The 25,827-nt window shown below is 45.3% G+C and overlaps 1 protein-coding gene across 16 annotated transcripts in view; it reads right to left on the bottom strand.

Annotated features, from left to right (window-relative positions):
- ZNF185 (zinc finger protein 185 with LIM domain) overlaps positions 1-25,827 on the bottom strand; it is a 64,209-nt gene that overhangs the window by 15,222 nt on the left and 23,160 nt on the right. For 6 of the 16 annotated variants that reach the window (XM_038588620.1, XM_038588627.1, XM_038588622.1 and 3 more), the window contains 5 exons: positions 21,346-21,438; positions 18,798-18,902; positions 17,697-17,795; positions 14,764-14,853; positions 9,429-9,626 (listed from right to left, as the gene is read on the bottom strand). In XM_038588620.1, coding sequence (XP_038444548.1) covers positions 9,429-9,626; positions 14,764-14,853; positions 17,697-17,795; positions 18,798-18,902; positions 21,346-21,438 — 585 coding nt within the window. The remainder of the gene's footprint in view (positions 1-9,428; positions 9,627-14,763; positions 14,854-17,696; positions 17,796-18,797; positions 18,903-21,345; positions 21,439-25,827) is intronic. The other 10 variants (XM_038588623.1, XM_038588629.1, XM_038588625.1 and 7 more) reach the window with 5 other exon arrangements.

The raw sequence follows: 25,827 nt of genomic DNA, 5'->3' as shown, positions 1-25,827 counted from the left end.
GAGAACCCCAGCACCACTGCTCCCTTCCCACTTGAGAACACATGATGACTTCAATGAAGTTTTAAAAAACAGATTTTTTTCTAGCTAGAAACAGTGGAATTCATGTCTCCCTATTCCCACTGCCATCTTTCTTTTCTCCAAGTGTTCCCCATCCCAGTCCCTCTGTCCTGACTAAAAAGCCTCAAGCCATCCAGTCTTCAGCCCAGACCCTGGAAGACTTAACACAGCCAGCCCCACAGGGGCCCAGCTCTCTCGGAAGGAGCTTCCCCCCTAGACTCCCTTGGCGGGCTAGGTGAAGGTGACAAAAGGGAACACTGCCACATGCTCACTGATTTTCAGAGGCTGGTGACCCCACAAATGAGTCACCAACACCTGAAGACTCCTAATCAGACCAGAAATGTGTGACTTGGCCCATTTGTGATCCTCGTGCGCCATCTGGTGGACAGCACGGGCAAAAGTGCAGCACACTCCATGCCAAGGTCCATTTTGCCCAGGGCAGCCATTTTCCTTATTGATTGTTACATGTCCCAGTGGGCACTGCAGTCAGAGCTCCAGGCTGCAGGAAATGGTGGCGCATGCCGATGCACACAGGCTGAAATGTGTAGGAGCCCGGCACACGCACAAGCAGGTGCAGACGTATTGGTGTGGCAGCTTTATTTTCACAGTGAGGAGTAATTTGTTCTTTATTGTTAAGTAATCACAGCTATTATTACGAGGCAATAGCATTTTCATCCTTTTTTTTTTTTTATTTTTTTTTTTGCATTTTCATCTTCTTTTTACAGATGAACAATTTGGGATGACAGTCCCTTTGTAGCTCATAAATGGCAGTCAGCATGGAATTTCAACCCCCTCCTGGTGCTCAGTCTGACCATATAGCCAGTTCTACACTTTCCATCAAGTGAAGATGAAAGTGGGGTAGAAGCAGAAACAAAAGTTCATCCCTTTATTTTTATTTTTTTTAAAGATTTTATTTATTTATTCATAAGAGACACACAGAGAGAGAGAGAGAGACAGAGACAGAGACAGAGACACAGGCAGAGGGAGAAGCAGGCTCCATGCAGGGAGCCCGACGTGGGACTCGATCCCAGGTCTCTAGGATCATACCCTGGGCTGAAGGCGGCGCTAAACCGCTGAGCCACCCAGGCTGCCCAAGTTCATCCCCTTAATATTCCATTTAAAATAAACAAAAAGGCCCCTTTCAACCTCGGTTTCCTCCCGGACAACAGCCAAACATTAACAAAGAGCTGTCTACACTCACTCTTGTGACTTCTTCACTCCCTTTTCCTTGTTAACTCTCCCCGGAAGCTACTACTGCTTCCCAACATCCCAAATTATCTATGCCTAGTGCCACTATGTGGTCCTTTAGGCCCCTCTCCCCACTGGGAGCTCTCCAGAATCTTGGGGATCCCAAAAGCAACCATGTGATGCTGAGAAACCTAATTTGAAATGCTCTGGATATTCTATCCAGGTAGATGAACCTTGGAGACACCTCAAGGGCTGTTTCTTCTTGGTCCATCACTCCAAACTTAGTCTACAGTCTCCATACAATTACTATCAGGACAAAAAAATAGTCTTAAAAGCCACCTTCTCTACAAATTAGTAGGAAGCTTTAGTCTTCACATTGAGCAGGTAACCTCAATTTGTCCCATCTGCCAGAAACACAACTCTCATAAAAAAATAAAGTGGGGCAATGGTGAGAGCCAATGCTTATAAAACCAGTGAGTTCTGGGTTTCTGTGTTTATAACTGACTCGTGGCTGAAAATTTAGAATTAAAGCTATGAGATCTCTTTTCATGTCTGTCTGAATGTTTATATATATATATATATATAAATATATGTTATATATGTGTAATATTTTCCTATCTCTGGAAAGTATACCAAGTTCACTTACAAAGCTCCTTATCCTCTATTCCAAATGACTTAGAAATAAATAAGCACTTACACAAATTAAATATTAATAAGACTTTCATAAATTAAACAATTTCTAATACTTTGAATGTAAAAAAACCAGTATTCTTATAAAAACTATCCCAAATGTTTTAAAAATTCAAGTTCAAAACCTTTAGCTAGATCTTTGGGAAACAAGACTAGTTTAATAAAAACAGCCATGTCCTGTGAGTAATCAACCTTACATATAATACAAGCACATATTTTTATTTTACTGGAGTATAATCTTACTAAACTTAATGGGTTTACTAGCCAAATAAGCTAGTATTACATCTACTAGATGCTAAGGATTACAAAAATATAAATTAGCTTTTAATCAAACTGAGTCATTATTCTGACAAACTCTATTTCAACAATAATTATGTTTTATAGTATGTCAGCTTAAAGACAGTTTCCAAGATCTTTTTGGAAATGTAAAACCTTACATTCATGCTAAACTAAATTAACAGATACTCACTAACTATCTAGATCATTTCTAGGTGAGATAAAATACTGAAACATTAGTTACTAAGCCTAAGTTTAAGTTTATATACTATTTGCTGCTTATTTTTTATAGTACAGAGGGGCTGTAGATAGATTTGTTAAAAAATTCTTCATTTGCCCACACTGAAAAATTATACTATAAAAAAGTATATAACTATAAAATGGTATGAGACATATTCACAAGCTTTACTAGTCTATTGTAAAATGCTGGTATACGAGAAACATTTCAAAATGATCTACCTCTTAGTTTTCTCTGTAAAATAGAAGTTACTAATAGTTAAAATTGTAATCAATATGTATAAATGACATTACTAAAAGTAATAATGGCAAAGGAAAACAACTTTGTATGTAAAATATGCAAATAAGTTTGTGTTAAGGAAAAGGAATAGTTTTGTCCTAAAATAAAATAACCAGTGGTTTTAAAAATTTTGCAAGATGAAATATGAACGGATATTTTTTAAATTATAAAAGGTTTACAGAAAAGAAATTTTGTTTTTCCTGGTCAAAATTTATTTAAGTTTAGTGAGATTACTTATAATATTTTCAAAAAGAGCTCTAGTATCATATATTGTAGTGATACAAAACTAAAATTTGGCTTTCTCTCTGTTAAAATAGCAAGATTTTCCTGGGGCACCTGGGTGACTCAGCTCAATAAGCATCAGACTCTTGATTTTAGCTCAGGTCCTGATCTCAGGGTCGTGAGATCGCGCCCCATGTCAAGCTCTGCACTCAGCACGGAGTCTGCTTGGGATTTTCTCTCTTTCCCTTTCCTTCTTCCACTCCTCCCAATAAATAAGTGAAATCTTTAAAAAAAATTTTTTTTTCTTGGCTCATTGGCCTTGTCTTAAATAAAAGGCTAATAGTCTTTCTTTTTTCCTCAGTAATCTCTTGTGGAAATTAATAAAGGGAAACTGCACTAAAATGGAGTCAGGAGGCCAGAAGTGGAAGTGCTCATGTCCTACTGTTTCTTCCCACCTTTGAAAAGCAACAGGAAGAAGCCTGTATTTTACTACTCCAGCAGGAGGAAGATTTCTCCTTGCCTAGCAATAGCCAAACCCATGACAGACTGTCACAACTCAGCCAATGAGAAGCCACTACACTTAGAAGTCGCAGTTTATTCCAATGGACTTTATATATATATATATATGCCCTCCCACTATGTTTACCTTTCTTCTATTAAAAAAAAAGTAGGGACACCTCGGTAGCTCAGCAGTTGAGTGTCTGCCTTCAGCCCAGAGCATGATCCCGAGATCCCGGGATCGAGTCCTGCATCGGGCTCCTGCATGGAGCCTGTTTCTCCCTCTGCCTATGTCTCTGCCTCTCTCTCTCTCTCTCTCTCTCTCTCTCTCTCTCTCTTTCTCATTAACAAATAAATTTTAAAAATCTTTAAAAAAAAAAAAGTGTTCCTCTCCTTTGTTCTCAGTCTTGGTTTTGCTATAGTTTTTGTGTCCCGAATTACAATTCTCTGCTATTCCCAACTAAACCCATTTTGCTGGTAAAATAACTGCTTATTTTATTTTCAAGGTTAACACTATCTAAAAAGCTAAGTTTTCATGTCTTATCAAACTAATGTCCTATTCTTTATGTTGACATTATCATGTCTTCAATTTTTTTAAAAGATCTTATTTATTTATTTGAAAGAGAAAGAAAGCACAAGCAGGCAGAGGGGCAGAGTGAGAGGAAGAAGCAGGCTCCCCACTGAGCAGGGAGCCGCACATGGGGCTCCATCCCAGGACCCTGAGATCATGACCTGAGCCAAAGGCAGACACTTAACCCCCAGAGCCGCCCAGGTGCCTCTGTCCTCAATTATTTTTAAAAGGCCTTAATTTTAAAGGAGCTAAGGGTCTTTACAATCATGTTATCTCCTGTTTACTTCAAAAATTTCGTCACTTTGATTTAATAGATAGTATTATTTCTCACTATCCCATAATCTTAATCAAATGTTCAAACCTCCTGATAATATTTGACATTTTGCCTTCTCAAAATCAAGTCTGAAATATCTTTTACACCTAAAACTGACTTTGGGATTTCCCAGAGGGACAGTTTATTTGTTTCTTCACTTTTTAACAAGAGAAATGGTAAAAACTAATTAGGTTAATTTAATATTGTATAAATCTTATGGGAAGCGTTGTCAAATCCAAAAATAATAATAATAATGAGACTTTCCTAAATTAAATTTTAAGGAGTAAAATTTAAACTATATAAATATTTCAGAAATCATATAAAATTCCTAGAGATTTGTTAGTCCCTTCAGTGTCCATGATATGCATCTATTTCTCAGAGTCCTGATGCTGCATTGCCCAACATCAAACAACAACAGCTCAATGTTACCAGTCGTAATTTCAATCATTTTTAAAATGTAACTTAAATATGTTCTTACTATCATATATCTGTTCTCTCACTAGCTTGAAAACTCCCCTTTTAAAAGGGCCACTAGAAGGGGAGGTGGGCGGGGAGTTGGGGTGACTGGGTGATGGGCACTGAGGGGGGCACTTGGTGGGATGAGCACTGGGTGTTATGCTATATGTTGGCAAATTGAACTCCAATAAAGAAAAAAATTAAAAATAAATAAATAAATAAAAGGGCCACTAATGTTGCTAAACTTTTGTTAGAACAAGTACACTCACATGGGGGATTTTGGCTCTTTCAATTGACTCAGGAATCCATTTTGTCAGTTAAGTCATCTAAGAAATCCAACAAGTTCTTCCTCTATCCCTCAATTTTGGTGTCCTTATCATTGTTGGTCATCTGAAATGCTAGAGCTAATGAACTCTAAAAATTAAAGCTTGCCAGGGCACCTGACTGGCTCAGTCAGTGGAGCATAAGACTCTTGATCTCGGGGTTGAGAGTTTGAGCCCCATGTTGGATGGGGAGATTACTTAAAAGTAAAATTTTTAAAAAATTAAAGTTTTGCTAAACTGAAAGAAGAACTCAACCTCCCATGGCCTAAGAGTTTACACTTAGCACTGACTGTCCTCTGATCCTCTTCTGCTGGGTTACACCAACTCTCCCCATGTGAAATAATATCTGGCCTACCCAGGAGGAATTTCTATTCTGTATGGGCTCTGGAAAAGTTTAACCTGGTCAATTCAGACATTCTAAAATACAAGGATTTTTCCAATCCTCTGTCCACTCTTCTTACAATTCTGCTGTTACCATTGCCTACATCCCTGCAGTTCTCCCTCTGCCTCCCTCTGCACTTCCTGGAATCTCATACTAATTAAGCCTTGTCCACCAGTAGGTTTGCACTGGCTGGCTTTCCTCCTGGTGCATGCCGAGACTGGGGCTGAGGGACTGTTTGCTACTTTGGACTGTTAGCAGTAGTGCTCCTTAATCTCTTGGCCCACAGACTCCAAATGGCACTCTTCCTGATGAGCCTAATCTACTGAGATGCCATAAGTGGTCATACTTGAAGACTGGAAATAAAAAAGCCAGCCAGTTCTAGAAAGAAGACTGTCTATAGTTTTACCCAGCACACTCCAGGATTTGGACTACTAGGAGGAAGAAAGGAAGGTCACTTGCAGGGTGTTGCTGCACATCTTGGAAATAAAACAGTGTTGCCAGGGCAACTTGTCCAGGCTGGCCTAGGCAGAACTTTCATCTGCAAGCCAGAGCCTTGCCTCAGGTGCCCTTGTCTGACAATTTGTTTGAGTGTGCTGCCCTGGCTTGGTATCTCCACATACTGGGCATTTGCTCTGTTGGCTCCAGGCAGTAAAGTGGTATCTTGGAAATAACCTGCCCACCTGGGCCAGAAGGGGTCACACACTGCACCTTGGCCCATGAACCACAAATATGGCTTTCTTACCTAACACTTTCCTTTCTCTCACTGCTCCCTCAAGTCTTATCAGTTGCCCAATTCTGAGTCCATTATACTTATTTCATACTTCTGTCTCCATATCTATAGCTAGTAACTGAGTTGGGGCCCCTTCATCTCTTATTTGGTGGGCTGGAACCACTTTGTAGCTCTCTTCCTTGCCTCCACTCTTCCCACTTTCACTCTAAAGCACCACTCTGACCATATCACTCCTCTGCTTAAAACTTTTCTGGCTCTGTATATAAGAATGTAAAATGGTAGAAAATAGCCACTGTGGAAAACAGTAAGGCGGTTCCTCAAAAAATTTAAACATAACAATTACTCTATGATCCAGCAGTTCCACTTCTGGATGTATACCCAAAAGGACTGAAAGCAAGATCTCAAAGAGATATTTGTACACTCATGTTTATTGCAGTATTATTCACAATTACCAAAAGGTGGATGTAGCCCAAGTATCTATTGGCAAATGAATGGATGAACAAAATGCAATGTGTCTACAATATGCAATACTAATCAACCTTAAAAAGGAAAGACATATTGGCATATGCTACAACATGGATGAACCTTGAAGACATTATGACAAATGAAAGATGTTAGTTACAAAAGGATAAATACTGCATGATTTCACTTCTATGAGGAACCTAGAGTAGTCAAAATTCATAGAGACAGGAAATAGAATGGTGGACGTCAGGGGGTGGGGAGAAGGGGGTGGGGAGTTACTTCATGGGGATAGAGTTTCAATTTTGCAAGACAGGAAGCGTTATAGAGATTGATCATACAACATGAATGTACTTAATGCCACTGAACTGGACACTTCTAAATGGTTAAGATGCTAATATTTATGTTCTGTGAATTTTACAACGATTTTTTAAAAAAAACTTTCCTGACTTCTTGTTCTCTGCACAAAGTCCAAGTCCTTATTAAGGCATAAAGATCTGACTCTGCCCATCTGTGATCATGTGCCTTTTGTCCTTTATTAGACTGATATGGTGTGTTGGTGTCCCTAAGATCACCCCCAGGGTCAGTGATTCACTAGGAGTACTCCCAAGACTCAACATATAGTCATCTTCAAGGCTAAGATTTTATGACCATAAAAGGATGCCAAGCAAAATCAGTGAAAGGAAAAGGCAGTGCTTTCATTCACAGCTCAGGATTATTCGTGGAGACTGGTCACATGGGCACCTTCTGCCTGGCATGTACCAAAATTCCCAACTCCCAGGAGGCAAGCAGAGATTCAGCATAAAGTACACTGTTTGCACTTTTTTTTTTTTTACTGTTTGTACTCTTACCTTATCTCTTATCATTTAGGGAAAGGTTCATATCAGTGTAGAGAACTGTTTATCTTTGCAAGTTCCCAGAGGCACATATTGCAAGCAGCCCTTTCTAAAGAGAACAGCCCCAGGCCTGCTAGCTTAACTATTGCCTGTACACCCTCTGCCCAACATCAACTCTTCCACTGCCTTCTCACCATAAACTACAGCCATATCAAACCACAGGGTGCTTCTCAAGCAGGCAACACTGCCATCTATCCTTTAGTACAGGAAATTCCCATTATTCCTGGGCCCCTCCCCTTCACCTTCTCGCAAAGTTCTTCAAGAGGAACATCAAGTTGTCACCTCTGCAAAGCCTTCTGTGATTCAGTGAAGCCAACCAAGTCACATAGTCCTACTCTGCTGCTATTATACTTTACCCATACCTCCTTGAGGTCAAGGACCAAATCTTATTTGTCAGTATCCCTAGTACTTAGTACATGATCTACTAGTCATTCAGTAAACTTTGGTTTAATTACAGATTGTGTGGCTCATTAACTTACAGAAAAATCAAGTAGCCCGCATTACTCTGCATATGCCTTCCACTGCCCTCCAACCTACATGTGCACTCATCCTTCCCTCCTGTCTCTAAAATAGAGCCATCTCTTTCCTTCCCAAGGCTCTAGAACATACCACCCTAAGCCCTCACCATAAATTCAGTGACATTTCACCTTTGGGTTTGCTCACTCTTTCTTCAAATATCAAACTCTCTTTACCCAGAGTGTATTTCCTTCCCTGGGCACATAAGCATACACTTTAGAAATGTATCCCCATCATCCTATAACTGATTTATATGGTCACGCACCCAATCTCCATCACTTCCTGGCCAACATTTCAGAAACAGTTGTACTCCTCCACCAACTGCACCACCTCAGTGCCTACTTCTTCAATCAGCTGTAAGTCAACCGTAACCTTTCTGCTCCCCTGACCTGCCTCGTGCTTAAGGCAGCCATAAACTCCATTTTAACAAATTTGTGGGCTTATTTAAGGGCCCATAGCATATTGGAAAGTTAGTTCAGTCTGCCTTGGTTTCCATGATGGGACTTTTTTCAGGTTCTTCCATTTGTCCAAAACTTTCCTTCTCAATATCCCTTTTCAGGTCCTCTTCTGTTACAAGACCAATCTCTCTCTCTCTCTCTCTGTCTCTCTCTCTCTCTCTCCTCTCTCCATCTCTGACAGGACCATTTTATACACACAAATAACCCCCATCCTACTTGGGATGCCCATCCTGGGAAACCTTCTTCCTGCTCCACATGTCAGGATTTAGCCAAGGTTTCTTATATCTGGGTGCATACATATGCTCCTATCATAGGCACTATCCCAGCTATTTGCACCACAGGAAGCCCCTCAACATTGTTTCATATGCAAGGAATCACCATCCTAACTCTACTCATGGGGCAGAAGTTTAAGCATCTGGGTGTGTGAGTGCCAGGCACTGGCATAATCATGGGGTAAAACTGGATCCCACCCAGGGCACCTGTGTGGCTCAGTCATTTGAGCATCCAACTCTTAGTTTCAGCTCAGGTCACGATCTCATGGATCATGGGATTTTTTTCTTTTTTTTAATAATAATTTTATTTTTTATTGGTGTTCAATTTGCCAACATACAGAATAACACCCAGTGCTCATCCCGTCAAGTGCCCCCCTCAGTGCCTGTCACCCATTCTGGATCATGGGATTGAGCCCCACATTGGGCTCCACACACAGTGGAGAGTCTGCTTGGTGATTCTTACCCTTTCCTCTCCTCCACACTCTCTTAAATCAATCAATCAATCAATCAATCATTTAAAACAAAAGTGAGTCCTACCTGGGTCATGGCCCCTGACATAATTTCAGCTCAGGCAGGCAAGGGCCCAGAATAGCATTAACCTTACCTGCTGGCCTGGCTGTCGAGTTCCACAAGCTGCTCAGGTCTTCTGGGGCTGCTCTGCAGCTCTGGGGTTCTGGGGGCTTCAGGCTGCTGGAAGAGTGCAGCTGGGTCTCTCTGGCCCCCTCTCAGGGCTGTGGGCTTCTCCTCCCAGGTCTCTGCCACCTTGGCAGCCACATTCTTCTCTTCAGAACCAGCCAAGGTGCTAAGGAAGAGTAAGTATAATTATGGAGCAAGTGCTTTGAGATCAGTCCCCCCTCACCTACCACCAGCTGATGCCACCTCCTGTAGACATCGTGGGCTCCTCTTCCAGAGGATGAGGAAGAGAAGAGCCCAGTATAGCCCCCACATCAATAGCCCCCACATCAGAAACCAGACTTTCTCTTCTTTGGAAGGATCTCAGCATTACTGCTCCCCTTCCACTGACAAAAGCAGTCCTAATTCATCCTAGAGAAAGCCTGAACTTCTTATTCTCTTGCCATCCCCTGAATCTGGTGAGGAAGAAGTGGCTTCTCAGCTATCCTACATGTCAAGCTCTATGGGAGATCTTTCTTCCTCCCTGGCCTCATGTCACACCTACACTTGCACAGCGTTCTCATCACCATCCCCATCTGAGGTGCCTCCAAGGGCCTTGTTCTTTTTCCTGGTGCCTTCTCCATGACCTCTATGTGTGATGGCGCTGCTGCTAGGAGGCCTCGAGGATGTTATATGCCCACTAGGCCAAGGACATTGAGTCGGGTTATTGACAGCATGAGCCTAGCATTCTAGAAAATAAAAATCTGGGGATCCCTGGGTGGCTCGGTGGTTTGGTGCCTCCCTTCAGCTCAGGGTTTAATCCTGAAGACCTGGGATCAATTCCCACATCGGGCTCCTTGCATGGAGCCTGTTTCTCCCTCTGCCTGTGTCTCTGCCTCTCTCCCTCTCTCAGAAGAAAAATCTAGTTCACCATCACCTTGATCCTGGCTCAACCTGAACTCAACCCTCTCCACATCAGCAGCATACCTCCAATTGCTGGTGGGGCTACCCTGAGACAAGAAGATAACACTACCAGTTACCTCTAGCCCTGGGACTCTATTCATAGAAGTTAATCCCATAATAGGTATGCTCTCTGCCTTCAAGCTGAAATAACAAGTGAAGCAGTGGCCATGCTTTTGGAGTATGCCCTGGAAGCAATGTGATTCTTCAGCCTCAGCCTCAAGTGACATGAACCTAAATGCCCCAGCAGGGATAATAAGCTTATTACCACTTCCAGATGCCCAGGTAGATCTGCAGGCAAGTGGGTGTTGTGCCTCTTTGTGATGCTTCTACCATGATGGTCTGCTGCAACTCAGCCAGATACCAAAAGTGGTCTGCTCAGACAATGCTAGTCCCTTAGCCTGTAGGATATCCTGACACACTCACCTCACCCCTACCTGTGACATACATGTTTGAGCCAAAGACAGATCTAGAAGGCCTAAAGAGCTTGTTTCCTGTCTCTGTAAGCCCTGAACTAGCTTTGCCATGGATTTAACCAGAATCCTGTCCAATCTCCTGTCTTATAGAATTATGGTAACAGAGGTTGTCATCAATTTGTGAATCAAGTCAAGGTTTTCTGCAAAGAGTAATTTAGGCATCTGTTGCAACACAGGGACAAGTGAATGAATAAGGTTCCCTTTCCCTAGGCTTCAGAGCAAAGTCATTCCTATTATAGAAGGTATAATCCATGTGACCTATAAAAAGGAAAACTTAGTAAAAGTGTCAGAGGAATCTTACTGAGCAATGTAATACCCAGGAGGCCTTCCATACCCCTGAGGAATTGCCTGAAAGTCAAGTGTTTAGAGAGAGACAAAGTAATACTTCTGGCTGTACCTCGATCAAAGATTCAGTAGCCTAATACAGCTACTGCCAATTCTGGACACAGTCACACTCTACACATGGAAGATAACACCCTCTTCCATTCTTACACTACCTCTAAAAGACTCCTCTGCTGGTTGACAATGGTTGTCCACAGCGAATATACGTGCTTAAAATTTATCTGTTCCTCATGCATAAAGAACATCAATGTGGAAAGCCCAGACATGCAACATAACAAAGAGGAAAACAGTCTATGCTTTAGATGCAAAAATACCAAAAGTCTGGTGGGGAGGGGATGAACTATTCTGTGTCTTATTAAAATAAATCAGGCCAACAAAACTGTAAAGGGGTACAGCTGCCAGCTTTCCAGTGTTTTTGAATAGCTCTAGTAGGAGACAATCCTTTGGGGCTGCTTTATTTAGCTTGAAGTTTTTTGTTTTGTTTTGTTTTTGTTTTTTGTTTTTGTTTTGTTTTGTTTTTAATAAAAGGAGAGTTTGACATAGTACTTTGTGCCAGGAAATGTCCTACATGCTTTACACAAAGAAACTCACTTAAACCTTACAACAACCCTGTGTGGTAGGAACTACTATTACCACTATTCTATAGGTAAGAAAATTCCAACAGAGCATAACAGGAAGAAGCTTACCATGTGTGAGTCCATATTGCTTCTATTTTCCTTGCTACTGTGACGTATAGGTTAGAAACTTCTGTTCAGTCCTGCATATAGGCATCCTACAGCTAAGATTGAGAACCGTTGTTTACTCAAAACTGTGCATGCTTAACTCCATCTCCTCTTGGTTCTCCTTTTAGCTAGCTTTATTTTGCTTATTTTTTTTAATGAAGCTTGAGTTCCATTACAAGGGAAGATAGTTCCTTAGGATAACAGTCCACCATATTCTTGGTTTGCTGGCTTTCCTGATAAAGTCACTTTCCTGACCCTAATATTTTGCCTCTCCACATAGTGGCTTATCTTGCAGTAAGCAGAATGAGCCTGGATTTGGTTAGAATAGATGAGAAGATACCCAAGGCCACATAGTGAGTAAGTGAGTTTCCATGTGAGCCCAATACACAGGAATACATGTTCTTGATGACCACACATAGGACTCTTCGTGCACATGTAATGAAGCAAGATCAAGTTAGAATAGGGAAGAGTTCCTCAAGTTTTGGACAGTTTGCTTCACCAGATCTCCTTGCCAACCCCTCTCACCCTTCATCACCCAACTCTTGGGAATTAAGCCATCTTTCTACAGAGCCACAGAGCCCTGCCCTGGCAGATCTGCCAGGCGATCCCTCATGGATGGAGGATCAGCTGCCCTCATCGGGTGTGCACAGCCCCTGCCCCAGGGCAGCTCTGAGATCAGTGGCCAATGGCCAGAGGCCAGAGACTACCAAGTCCAGGTCACCCTGCCGAAGAGGAGCCCCTTTCGGCTGCTAGCGGGCACTCAGCTCGCTCCCTCTCTCCCGTCTCCGCCGGGACTGCGGCGATGGTCCACACAGGGTGAGAGGGGCCTGCTGCAACCCCACGGTCGCTGGCACCACCACAGCTCACCAGGCCAGCGGGGTTCAGGGCAGCCAGAGCCCCAGGCAGACGGTCCGGCCCATTTATGATCCTCGCGCGCCATCTAGCGGCCAGAACCAGCACGGCAGCAGGAGAAGCTACACCGAGGCTGTTCTAGTCCCGGGCGGCCATTTCGCTTGAGGAAGGTCGCATTTCCCGATAGGCACTGCGATCTGAGCTCCGCGGTACAGGAAATGGCGGTAGGCGCAGGCGCAACACAAGCTTCAGCGAGCGAGCTCCCGCTGCGCAGGCGCGCAGAAGGCGGTATCGCGCTCCACTAGGCGCGCGCCTCTGAGTGTGCCAATCAGAAGCGCATGCGCGAAGCCAACAACGAGTCTCAACCTAGACTGCACGTGAAAATAAACTAAGAGCTTTTAAGAAGACATTGATGGCGTAAGCCACCCCACAACAATTAAATGTAAACCTCTGCATGGGGCTCATGACGCTTTTTTTTTTTTTTAACACTTTCCTGGTGATTCTCAAGGGCAGAGTTTTCTCCATTGTCATATTGCATAAGAAGAAGCCAGATCCTGCCCCAGGTTCGGGGAATATTAGATGACATCATGCAGACAGGGTGCTTTACACGTTAACTAGCTATGAGTTACTGGCTCTGGATCTTGAGAATAAGGTTCAAACAACAAATTTCATAAAATCGGTTTTTTAAAAGTTTTTCCTTAAGATTTTTTTAAGAGGCTCTTGCGTTGTAACTCAGCTTTGCCACTTGTAAGCACTTGGGTAAGTCACTTAACCTCTCAGTTTCCCCAGCTTATTCATTTCATAGGGTTGCTGGAAAGATTGTAAAGCATCCAGCCAAGCACACTATAGGTGTCCATTATGATTTTCACTCTGTTAACTGCCAATGCAATTTGAACCCAAAAAGCCACATAATAGGACCTCATACCTCATAGCTTACAAAAGCCCTGATCCATTCATGGTCCCTGTCACTGGTTAGGCTCTAGCCACTCTATGCTTTGGAACATGCTAGCATGCTCCCACTTTGAGGGTTGTCTGCAGTTCTGTATCTGCTCTCCTTGCTCATCCTCGAATTGATTCCTTCTCCTCTTTACAAGAGCTTGCCTGATTTACCACACATAAATAGTAGGCCTCCTGACTGCCACCACTCTACCTCAGCACCCTATTTCTTCCAGAGCACTGTTCTTCCCAGGAGGTACAGATACCTAGGTTCCAGACTTTTCTTCATCATTCTAATTAGGTGCGAACCTCACAGAATTGTGGGGGAGCACTGTATAAGACACAGTGAGTAGAGAGATTTGCATACATTACATGAACCAAAGTTAAGTGGTTGTTGTCTTTAACGGTATCTGGTATTTTTTAATTATTTTTTTATTGGAGTTCAATTTGCCAACATATAGCATATCACCCAGTCTGGTATTAAAGGCCAATCAACCCCTTCATACCTTGACAAGCCTTCTATTCTACCACTACCCAAGGATCCAAAGTAGTAGCCACCCTCGACAACATACAGTGCCCAGCAAATAGCAGGGTGTTTGGAGTTCTTTGCACATCCTGTTCCTTTTGCTTAAAGGACCTCTATTCACATTTCAGTATTTGGCTCAAAAGCCACCTACCCTACAAAGCTGTCCTGAGTCTCCCATTTCCCTGCTCCTGCATAATGTATTATTCCAGTCTGGGCCAGGCTATGCTTCCTATCAGCCATATCTGTGTGCCTTCAGCACAGGGCACGTGCCATTTGAGTGATTGTTGACTGAAAGAATGAGTGACTTCCTGATTATGGAAGACTTCTTGGATGGTGGCAACAAGGCATAGTAGAAAGCTTTGTGGCCCCAGAGGCAGAGGCCAGAAGATTCTAGCTGGGGCTCTAGCTCTTGCCACATGCTTCTGGCCAGCTCAAAGGCCTTGCTGGCCTCACCTTCCAAGCCAAAGGCTAATGCATACCTGAGCTGCTCAGCACTGTTGCCTGATGCCTTACCCTTTCAGGTGTGCCTCCCTATCCTCCAGGTCTGCTGGACTGTCACTCTTCCAATCAGCTGGTCCAATAGAGGCCAAAGTCACACTGGAGCTGAGGGAGGAAGCACACATGCCCAATAAGACCTCAGACCAAAGGATACTGGGGGCCCTTCCCACTTGCCTTCTCACAGGAAAGGAAAGGGGAACCTACATCTGCCAGTAAAGGATGGCCTCTCAGTTGTGCTCTTAGTGTGGTATAGATGCCACTGTATATGATAACATCTTGTGACCTGTGGCCTTAGCACCTGAGTTCAAGATCAAGCACTTGGGATTCCTGGGTGGTTCAGTGGTTTAGCGCCTGCCTTCGGCCTAGGGCATGATCCTGGAGTCCCAGGATCAAGTCCCACATCAGGCTCTCTGCATGGAGCCTGCTTCTCCCTCTGCCTGTGTCTCTGCCTCTTTCTCTGTGTCTCTCATGAATAAATAAAATAAAATAAAATAAAATAAAATAGATCAAGCACTGCCCCTGATCAGCTTGGAGGTCCCTGGGGGACGTCTTATCTTGGTCTTGGGTCCTAGTATCCTTGCCTGACCTACATCTCCTGGGGCTGTGTGGGAGTACAAGAAGATTGTTCCTTACTAAATGCTCCACACACCCAGAGCAAACTAGCCACTCCTACTGGTGGACTGGTAGGTGAAATAGGACAGAAGCCTACTGCATAGGACTGTACAACCCCTTCCCATTGCACCTTAGCACCTCTGGAGCCATGTGCCCCTCTCAACCACCTCCCATGCTGCCTCATAGTGCAGTTGGCTGTCCCTGGGATTCCTACTCCTGAATCCTCCTTTGTGGGTTGGGCTGCAGTCCCTACAGGAGCAACCCTTCCCAAGCTCTGCCTCCCAATGGTGTCCCCTCTGCCACTTCAGCTTGGATCCTTGTAAGTAGGTGCTGGGATTGCAAGGCTGAGAGTTGGCACCATGTGCATCCTGATTACGCAGGAAAGGGGAAAAACAAGTAGCTGAACAGTCTGTAGAATGATCCAAGCCTGGTCTGGGTTCAGAACTTTGTGTCTGTATGTCCATTCCCTCCCAAAAGGATGGCTTCCATCTCCCAACAGATAATGAGAGCTGAAGGCCTGCTCAAACAAAATGCTCAAGGCACAAGACTCACTTAGATCCCACAGCTGCCTGAGACTGGGGCACTCTGTAGGCTCCCTGGAGGCACACTTCCTGGGTTCAAATCAGCACTTTTCTACCTCCCAGCTGTATGACCTTGGACACATCACCTGATTTCTCTGGGCCTCAATTTGGTCATCAGTGAAATTGGGATGATAATTGTGTCTGCCTTGTAAGTGTTCCAAGAAGAGTAAATGAGCTAGTAGACACCAAGTACTTAGAATAATGCCTGAGCCCTAACACGTGCTAAATTGTTCTCGTTATTATTACTGGGGCCTGTGGCCATTTATAGAAGCAGCATCCCTTTGTATTCCATCTATATCCATCAACTTGATACAGACTGACCGACTGAGCTGCTGTCTTACACAGTCTTCTCAGGAGTAGGATGCATTCTTTATCTCTCTGTAAATCAGACACACTGATGCTCACAGCATGTTGAGTAGTCACAGTTCATAGAGCACCTCATTGCCTGTGTAAGCCTGCACTTGAGTAGCACACTCACTAAAAACTCCTCATGTTTGTTCCCAAATCTGTTTATCCCCGTTGTACTTGCAACCATTACTACTAAATTCAATTATTAAACTTATAAAAGTGAATGGAAAGGGAGTGGTTGTTTTCTGCAAGTGAAATAACATTTTCTGGGGCACCTGGATGGCTCAGTTGGTAGATCACATGACTCTTGATCTCAGGATTGTAAGTTTGAGCCCCACATTGGGTATAGAGATCATTTTAAAATAAAAAAAATAAGATCTTAAAAAAAGAGACAACATTTTTTTTGAAATATAATAAATGCCAGTTTCTTAAAGATAAATGTCAAAATAAGAATAGGATAAAAGTCATAAAAATCTAGATTATTCTTCAGATTATTCTGCAGCACTATTTGATATTTTATGTCATTTTAAAGAAACTGAAAGCAGAGAGCAAAGACTTCATTTATGAAGATGTGTAAGCAAGAAGGATAATCTGGATCAATATTCAAACATGAAGCAGAGGTCTACAACAGCTTCCAGCAAATTCAGTTAATCTGCACAACTGTGCTGACCGGCACACAGTGAGGCAGGCTTCAGGTTGGGCTCTCAGTCCTCTCCACTAGTGGCAACTCAAAGAGCCAAGGTCCTAGCCCAGTGGCCTTTCCTTGCCCCTCCCTGAATCACCTGAGAAAGTGGTCCCTGACTCCACCCAGATCCAGAAACTGAGAGCCCAATCAGACGTGCTTCTTTTCTCAGAGGGACCACTGCTTTTCCTCTCACTGAACCACAGAGAACTGTCCAGGGAAGGCTGGTGGGGCAGGAAAAGGAGCTTTGGGGTTTCTGGAAGGGAAAGGAGAAAACAGAGGCGAAGGACCTCCTTCAATTTGTCCTTAGAGCTCAACAAAGAAGAAAGAAGGCACAAATTCATCCGTCGTTTGGTCATTCATTTGTGAGTTTGTCCCTTCACTCATTCCCCACACATTCATCCTACCTCCAAGTGCCTGCCCAGGCAGGGGCTGGACTTCCAGCTGCAAGTGGGCCATTGTGCATGCTCTGGAGGATCTTGAGAGCCAGTGGCAGAGGGTAAAAGGAGCAAGATTCAAGCATAGGCAATTCCCATAACTGGAAAGCCCAAGGACAAAGGATGTGGTGGAAGCCACTGGAGAAGCAAACTAGACAGAACTATGGGAAATGACCAGTGCTCAGTCCCCAGCAACCCAATCAGTTTTGGCAGCTTGACCCTGGCCTGTCACCAGAGACATGAGAGAATCAATAACTTGGGACCACTTGCCTCCCCCAGGCAGCTTACCCTCCTATCTCAGAGCCAATGTCTGTTCCAGTTATGCCTTTAGATGGGAAGCCAATGGCTCTGGATCCCACATTGTCATCACTTGACTGTGCACTTGACCTGTTATGGGAAGAGAAGCATTTGCTGACCCTGATTAGGTTTTAATCTAATATAACTAAGATGTCCTGAGAACAGGGCTCAAGGACTAGAAGCCCAGGCTCTCAGCTGCCACCCTGTGCTGTTCCAACTAAAGCCAACCTGACATCAGCAAGTATTTCTGCTCTTCTTCCAAACTTGATGGACTGGGAGCAAGAGTGGAACCAAAAAAATAGAGCAAAGTGACAACTCAAGAGGAGGCTGGCACAGTGGAGGGATCAATGGCTGACAGAACAAGGGGCAAGGCATTGGGGGCTATTAATAAACCACAGAGCCCAGACATCCTGGGTTGCCTTCTCTCATTTCCATGGCTGAGTCCCCACTGAAGGTCCAGAACTCCACACTGAGAAAATGGTGGCAGGCAGGCAAGGTTGTGGGCTCTTACCCATTACTGGCTACTAGCATCCCATTTAAGACATATCTAACTCTCAGCCACTGCTCACCACATCCAGGCTTTCACGGTCTAGCTTGGAGGACAACTCAATGAGATGGTCATAGGATGGCTGGGCACAACCATCCCTTCTGGACTCATCATCCCCCACTGGCTCTGCCTCACATCCTTGCCAGCCTCTAACATGTCTTCCTTTAACCACAAGTCATCCTAGAAGTCCATGTTAGATGTTCTGTTGAAGCTCATGCATCTTTTGGTCACTGACTTCCCCAAACTGCTCACTTGGCAGCCTTGCCAAGGACTGTGAAAGTTGGGCTAAGGGCTGGGGTGGGGGTGGTCTGGCCTGGAGCTTTGTCCAGCTCTGCAACTGACTCCCTGAGGGATCTTGGGAGGGGCCTGCCCCTCTCCAGGCCTCCTGTATTCCTTCATTTATTCTTTCAACAAATATTCACTGAGGACATGTGCTGCCCCAGGCACTGGGGACACAGTGGGGAACTGAGCAGTCCTGGTCCCAGGTCCATCCACTGACCTTAGACCAAGAGCCACATCAGCTCTATGTCCCTGCATTGAGTTACCTTTCAGGATCTGGATTGGGGCCTTTGCGGATCTCCTCACCAACCGAGTCTCTCTTGGCTTCTCTAGGGCTGGGGGCCTCTTTGTCTTTGGAGCCCAGGGAAGAACTATGGAGAAAAGAAATATAAGTTAACCACCCAGTAGCCACCCACACTCAGATGAAGGCAGTTACCTCATCCCTAAATGCCAACTGTCTCCAAGGAACTTAAAACTTGAGATTGCAGGACTGGCCAATTCTCAAAAATCTCATTACTAAAAGCCACTGTTGATTGAGGGTCAGACTCCATTCCCATAATTCTGCATGCATTAACTCTCCACATAAATCCCAATATATGAGTACTATATTTACCCATGTTTACTTTCCAAATAAGTGAATGAAGGCACAGATATCCCAAGCAATTTGCTCCTAGTTCCTCAGGTAACAAGGGGAAGAGCTAGAATTGGAACCCAAACAGTCTGATTTCAGAGTTCTTGACTATAACCTTCCATATATTAAGACTGCTCTGAACCTCCTAATTCAACCTCCCTCTGTTCTCTCTGACCTAGTGGGCCACTCCAGCCTTCTTTCCCCCACCTGTCTGTCATAACTCTGTGACACCATCTCCTACTTTCTTTGCCATACCTTCCCAGTCTCTTTCACCCTTTTCTCCTTTTCTGCCTGGTAATTTTGGTGTTCTCAGCATTCCTTTCCATGTGCATGCTCCACTACCTTGCCCACCCCCTCTGCTCCCATGGCACTGACTACCACCCGCAAACCAGTGATTTTCTTTTATTTTTTAATATATTTTATTTATTCATGAGAGGCAGAGAGAGAGAGAGAGAGGCAGAGACACAGGCAGAGGGAGAAGTAGGTTCCATGCAGGGAGCCCAATGTGGGGCTCGATCCCGGGTCTCCAGGATCAGGCCCAGGCCGAAGGCAGCACTAAACCACTAGGCCGCCGGGGGCTGCCCAAGCCAGTGACTTTCGCTTGTTCCCACCTCTCTGTGCTCCTGACCCATACCTCCACTGCCTTTCAGACTGGCCCTCGGGCAGCTCACCCTCAACATGGCTAGAACTGACTGCCATCCCAGACACCTTTAGAGGGCATGACCAGGTAGTTGCTACCTCCACGCTGCGGTCTTTGCTCTGCCTGCTGGCCCTTCTCTCCTTCTTCCCTTGATATTGTACCTTATGTAAACACTGACATGGAATTCCATTATTTCCCTTTCATCTGTCTGCATATAACATGGAAATTTCTGGGAGAGTCCTAACCTCTCTCCCAAACCTCAACTACAAACCCTCAAATGTCTCCTGGGAATGTGCATTTGGCTATTCACAAGTAAACTCATCATATATTCATTAAAAAATACCAAGTATTTATATCACTCCTCCTTGCCCCTTCATCCTGGTCCCCAGTAGTGTACTGAATTATGGAGCAAAAGGCGCACAGTAGGAGTCAAGCAGCCTGGGTGAGAGTCTTAAATCTGCCTGTTCTTAACCATATTACCTTGAGCAAGTTACTTGACCATTTAGAATCTCAGTTTCTACACCTGTAAAAAGGATATCTGGGGATATCTGCTAGACTGTTGGGACAGGGAAGGGCTTGGTGAATTCTAGCTTTCCCTCTTTCTTCCTTCCCCAAATTGATTCTCCCACTGGAAAATTGGGGAAGGGCACCCCATGGAATCTCAGTTAGTTGTTGTAGCTTTGCTAGTCCCAGACAAAGTACCAGAAGCCCTGTGGGTTCTGAAGACAGGAGACACAGCAGGGATGTTCATTGGAGGCAACTTGGCTTCCTCCTGCCTCTCTTGATAGCACTTTCCCTTTGTTTCTCAGAGATCGGTCAAATTAGGGAAATCAATGAAGCGGCTTCCACTGTTGTCCTATTAAAAACATCATCGCACTGGATGATGCTCAAACATTACAGTAACAAACACTCCCACATTTCTGTTCTGGGCCAAAAGGAACCTACGGAACACTTAGCTGCAGCCCCTGCCCTCCAGGCACTCAGAGTTCTTGGGGAGGACTGATCTATGAATGGACAACTGTGCACAGGTGCCATATGGAAGCCTAGGAGGCTGGAGCTGAGGGCCCAAGGAGGGAGGATATATGAGGGGTAGTGAGTTCAGGCTGCAGAACCCAATCAAGGTAGGGGGCATCTCAGGGTTTTCCCCAGGGGGCTGGCATGACTACTTCTGCCCTTTAGAAATCTCACCCAGATAGAGATGTGGAGTTAAGGGTAGAGAACCCAGGTTCGGGGATCCCTGGGTGGCTCAGTGGTTTAGCGTCTGCTTTTGGCCCAGGGCGCGATCCTGGAGTCCCTGGATCGAGTCCCACGTCAGGCTCCCGGCATGGGCCTGTTTCTCCCTCCTCCTGTGTCTCTGCCTCTCTCTCTCTGTCTATCATAAATAATCTTTAAAATAAAAAAAATGACTTTAAAAAAAAAAGAGAGAGAACCCAGGTTGACCATGTCTCTCGCCAAGCAGCCCATGGGCCTGATCGTTTGCATCCCTTCCCTGCTGACCTCATCTTTAAAATAGTGCAGAAGGAGCCCAGAAGGGCCCCCATACCTCATTCCTTCCTGGTCTGGGGCCATCAGGCGGAGTCCTGCCCCAGGTGTCATGATCTGCAGGCGGACAATCTCCTCACCTCTTGTACTGCAGCTAAGGAAGAGAGCCAGGGAGTTGCTGGTAAGAGAAGCCTCGCTCTTCCCTATCTGTGCCAGGGGTCCAAGGCCATTCTCCCTCAGGAGCCTCCTGGCTAATGCAGTGGGATACTCAGACCCATTGCCTTTTTCTTTTCCTCTCGTCTCCTCTTTGGCCATAAACTTTCTTGGTGCTACAGCTGAGCATGGGCCACTGACCTCCAGGCCCCAGAGGAAGGAAGAGTGAAACATCCTTTTACCAGTCCCCCACCCATGAGCCTAGACCTCTTCAGTCACAGCAAGGGGCCTTCTGCATAGAAATGGGATCACCCAGCTCCAGTGCCCTCTCTGTCACTACTGCCATGATGTTGCCATTCACTTGCAAAGGTGAGTCCTGGCTGTGGTCCCACTGGAATGTCCAAAGTGGTTATTTGTGAGGCCAGTGCGATTTCTGGATATATGGACTGATGGGGACTGATGACAAACAAGATACTCTGGAAATCTACAGACCAAATTGGGGTGAGATAGGATATCAGAGACTTGGGGGAAAGAAAGCAAGTGACCAGGTGCCTGTGAGCTGGAGCCCACAGAGGACCAGAAATTCTCAACACTCAGAGGGCCCCTGTGAGGATCCCTGTGCTCAGAACCTGGCCCACAAATGTCTACACATATCCCTCCAAGTCTGATGTGCTTTTTGGTTCTACTTCAGGGTCTGATACCTAGCAGGCTTGTGCCATGGTGATGGCCAGAGCCAGAGAGAATCTAGAGCTTTTTGGCTTTGTGGGAGTGCTCTTCATCCCAAACCTCCCCAGGTCCACAGAGTGAGGCCCAAGCCATCCTTTAAGACTCAGCGCACTTATACGAACTCACTCCTTTCTTCAGCTACCTCTGGGCACTAGGCTGGGCACTGGGGCACAGATGAAGAGGAGCCCCAGGCCTGCCCTGGTGAAGTCCCCAATCCAGTGGTGGGCAAAATGTGGGCACAGTGGCATGGGTCCTGAATGTACTAAAGTGTAAGACTGTACACAAATCCAGTTCCAAGGACACCTGAGAAGCTTCATGGATATATAGCCTCTGCTAGAGGTGAAGGCAGAGAGATAGCTTTGAGTGAGCCAGAGTAGCTTGGCTGCTCTCCTTGGAAAGTCACCTTGGAGTTGATTCTGACACCTGGCTCCAACCTAAACTAGGAGGCCTTAGAGGACCGAGTTCAGTGGGCTACTTGTCTATGTCCCTTCTGGGACCTGGCTGAGACCTAGCCATTGGAGATGAGGGAAATAGAAGGGCTCCCAGGGACAGGGCGTCTGGTGTATAAGGGCAGCTCTGATTTCTGTCTGTCCTCCCATGATAGCAATGATGACAGCATAAAGCACCTGGTTGGGACAGACCCCATTTGGGAACATCACAGGCAAGGAAAACATTCTTCTTCACTGGTGTTTTTTGTTATGTCAGAGAGAAAATAAGAACAAGGTGTCACCCAAGTCTGACCAAGCTAGTGTCTCTTCTTTAATGCCATCCTCCTTCTTTGTCACCCCCTTGAGTAATTCTTTCTTGAAGGCCCAGCTCAAATGGCACCTCTTCCAGGGGGCTATTATGGGTGGCATTGTGTTCCCCTAAAAGATATGCCAAAGCCCTAACCGTACCTGTGAATGTGCCCTTATTTGGAAACAGTGCCATTGCAGATGTCATTAACTTAAGGTCATACTGGAGAAGAGTGGCTCTTAATCCAATATGACCGGTGCCCTTATAAAGAAGGGACATTTGTACACAGACACATGGAAGGAATATAGCCATGTGAAAACAGGGGCAGAGATTGGAATGATGCATCATAAACTAAGAACCAACAAGGATCACCAGCAATACCAGAAGCTAAGAGAACAGCCCAGAACAGATTCTCCCCCCAGAGCCTTTGGAGGGAACATTCAGCCCTGCTGACACCTTTATTTAGAACCCCTGGCTTCCAGAACTGTGTGAGTATAAGTTTCTGTTGTTTAATCCACCCACTTTGAGATAACTTGTTACAGCAGCCCCAGCAAATTCATACAGGGGCCTTCCAGCCTCTTCTCTGGCAACAGTCCACCAGCCTCACCCCCTTACCAGACCTTCAACCACAGAGAGCTCTAGTACAATCAAGTTCTCAGCTAGGCTGGGAGCTTCTGGAGATCAGGGGCACTCATCTAATGAGGCCCCAGCTGCCTGTGGCAGTACGTCTTTCGCACCCACAACTGCATTTCCTTCAGAGGCTAGCAAGGTGGCAATATTGGTCTCTTCATTTGAAGAAGGCCATGCAGATGAGCAAGCCTATTCGTGGGAGCATCTAGGCACTGTACCAACGACTTTATATGCACTATCCCATTTAGAATTTGAGGCAGCCTCAGGAGGTAGGTATCACTATATTCACTATTATATATATGAGGTAACTGAGGCACCAGGGGTAAAGTGGCTTGCTCAAGGCTAGTATAAGGCCTTGTGCCAGAAGCTGTGCTTTTACTCACTGTTCTCCAGCTTACTGTTCCATACAGCATGCTGGGCTACAGCCCACAGGCACTGCCATTACTGGGTGAGGCAGAAAGCCAAGGAAGCTTGGCCAGTGCTGTGATGGGGAAGCAGCCAGGCCTGGGGGCCCTTGTGAAGACCAGTCTCTCTGGAAGAGGGTATTTGAATTAGCTCAGTCCACAAGGTGGGTAGGAATTATCCCACAATGAGAGGGTTAAAGACAAGATGAGCCCAAGAAATCCAGCCCCACAGTGCATGGAGGCAAGGCCCATGGTTGAACAGGGGGAGTTGGAGGGGTGACAGTAGAGATAAGTAGATCAGATGTGGACACTTGGAACTGAAAGGCCTTTGGGATGCCAAGTAGGTCTGGTGTCTAATGGAAAGAAAGTGACAGGTGGACAGACCCAAGGACACAGCCCGTGGATGTCCTTGGGTGGCACTCTTTCCGTCACAAACTTTCAGCCCTCCCTGAAGTCCCTGAAGGGTTCAGCACCTAAGACAGGGGCTTCCCGCCTGATTGGCCTACTTCATGAGATGAAGAACCTATATCAGACTTGAGTCAAGTGGGGTGGGGCAGGAGCAAACCTAAGGAGCGGGCAGGCTCAGCAGGGTCACGCCTGAGGACAAGGCTGTGATGCTCTCTTGCTCCAGTCTACCATAAACCAGCTTTTTCTGAAGTGCTATATAACCCAGAATTTGGCTGAGCTCTCCTCAACCACTGCTCCCCACGGGGCTGGGCTCCTTCAAGGCCACAGCCAGGCCAAGAATTCTCAAATAACCAGGCAGACCAAAGCTGGGTGTAGGGAACTGATGGTGGCTGCCTCACCTGATCAGTGTAGGACCTGTCTGATGCAGTGGGGTCAGAGAGGAAGGCCACCCAGGACTAGCCAGCAGCTCACCTGGAAGCTGTCTAGGGGTATTGTAGAGATTTTGTGACTGCAAAATCTGAGGGAAGAAACACTATGAGAAGCATTCTAAGCCTTCCTGACCAGCCTGTTCAACACTTCTGATGAGAACGCCTTCCTTCCCGTTGTGGGCTGCCCTGTTGTGGGCTATCTCTGGTGTCTGGAACATTCTATAATCTCGTCCCAGTTCTGCTTTCTGGGGCCTCACAGGCAAGTTTGACCTCAGACTCCTGGCCTCCAAAACTGTAAGACAATATATGTCCGTTGTTTGAGCCACCAGTTTGGGGGACTTTGTTCCTGTTGCACTAGCAAACCATTGCAGCCACCTTGCTATGACAGACAGATGATGGGTATTAAACATCCAAAGGAATTTTCTGGAATAAATGTTAAAATGACTCTCAAATACATGATATAGCATGACCTAATTCTTCTATGTTCTCTTTTTAAAAACACCTGAGGGACGCCTGGGTGGCTCAGTGGTTGAACGTCAGCCTTTGGCTCAGGGCATCATCCTGGGTTCCTGGGATCAAGTCCTTCATCAGGTTCCCCGTGAGGAGCCTGCTTCTCCCTCTGCCTGTTATCTCTGCCTCTCTCTGTGTGTCTCTCATGAATAAATAAATAAAATCTTTTTTAAAAAATACAGAAAAAATTATTTTAAAAAACCCATCTGAAACCATTCATTGCTTCCCTCACCTCTCCCCCGCACAAAAGACAAATAAGGAGAAATCAGAGATGTGCACTGTTTGGAGATGAATTATGTCCTCTCCAAAACTTATACGTTGCAGACCTAACTAACCCCGGGACCTCAGAGTGTAACCTTATTCGGAAACAGGGTCATTGCAGACAGGATTAGTTAAGATGAGGTTATACTGGAGTGTGGTGGGCCCCTCATCTAAAATGACCGATGTCCTTGTAAGAAGGGGAGATTAGAACACAGACCACACACACAGAGGGAAGCGCATGTGAAGAGACACAGGGAGAGATGGCCATCCATAAACCAAGGAGAGGCC

The sequence above is a fragment of the Canis lupus genome, chromosome X (assembly GCF_011100685.1).
Source record: "Canis lupus familiaris isolate Mischka breed German Shepherd chromosome X, alternate assembly UU_Cfam_GSD_1.0, whole genome shotgun sequence".
Lineage (NCBI taxonomy): Eukaryota > Metazoa > Chordata > Mammalia > Carnivora > Canidae > Canis > Canis lupus.
The sequence above is the reverse complement of the archived record's forward strand: the minus strand, read 5'-3'. Positions and strand labels throughout refer to the sequence as shown.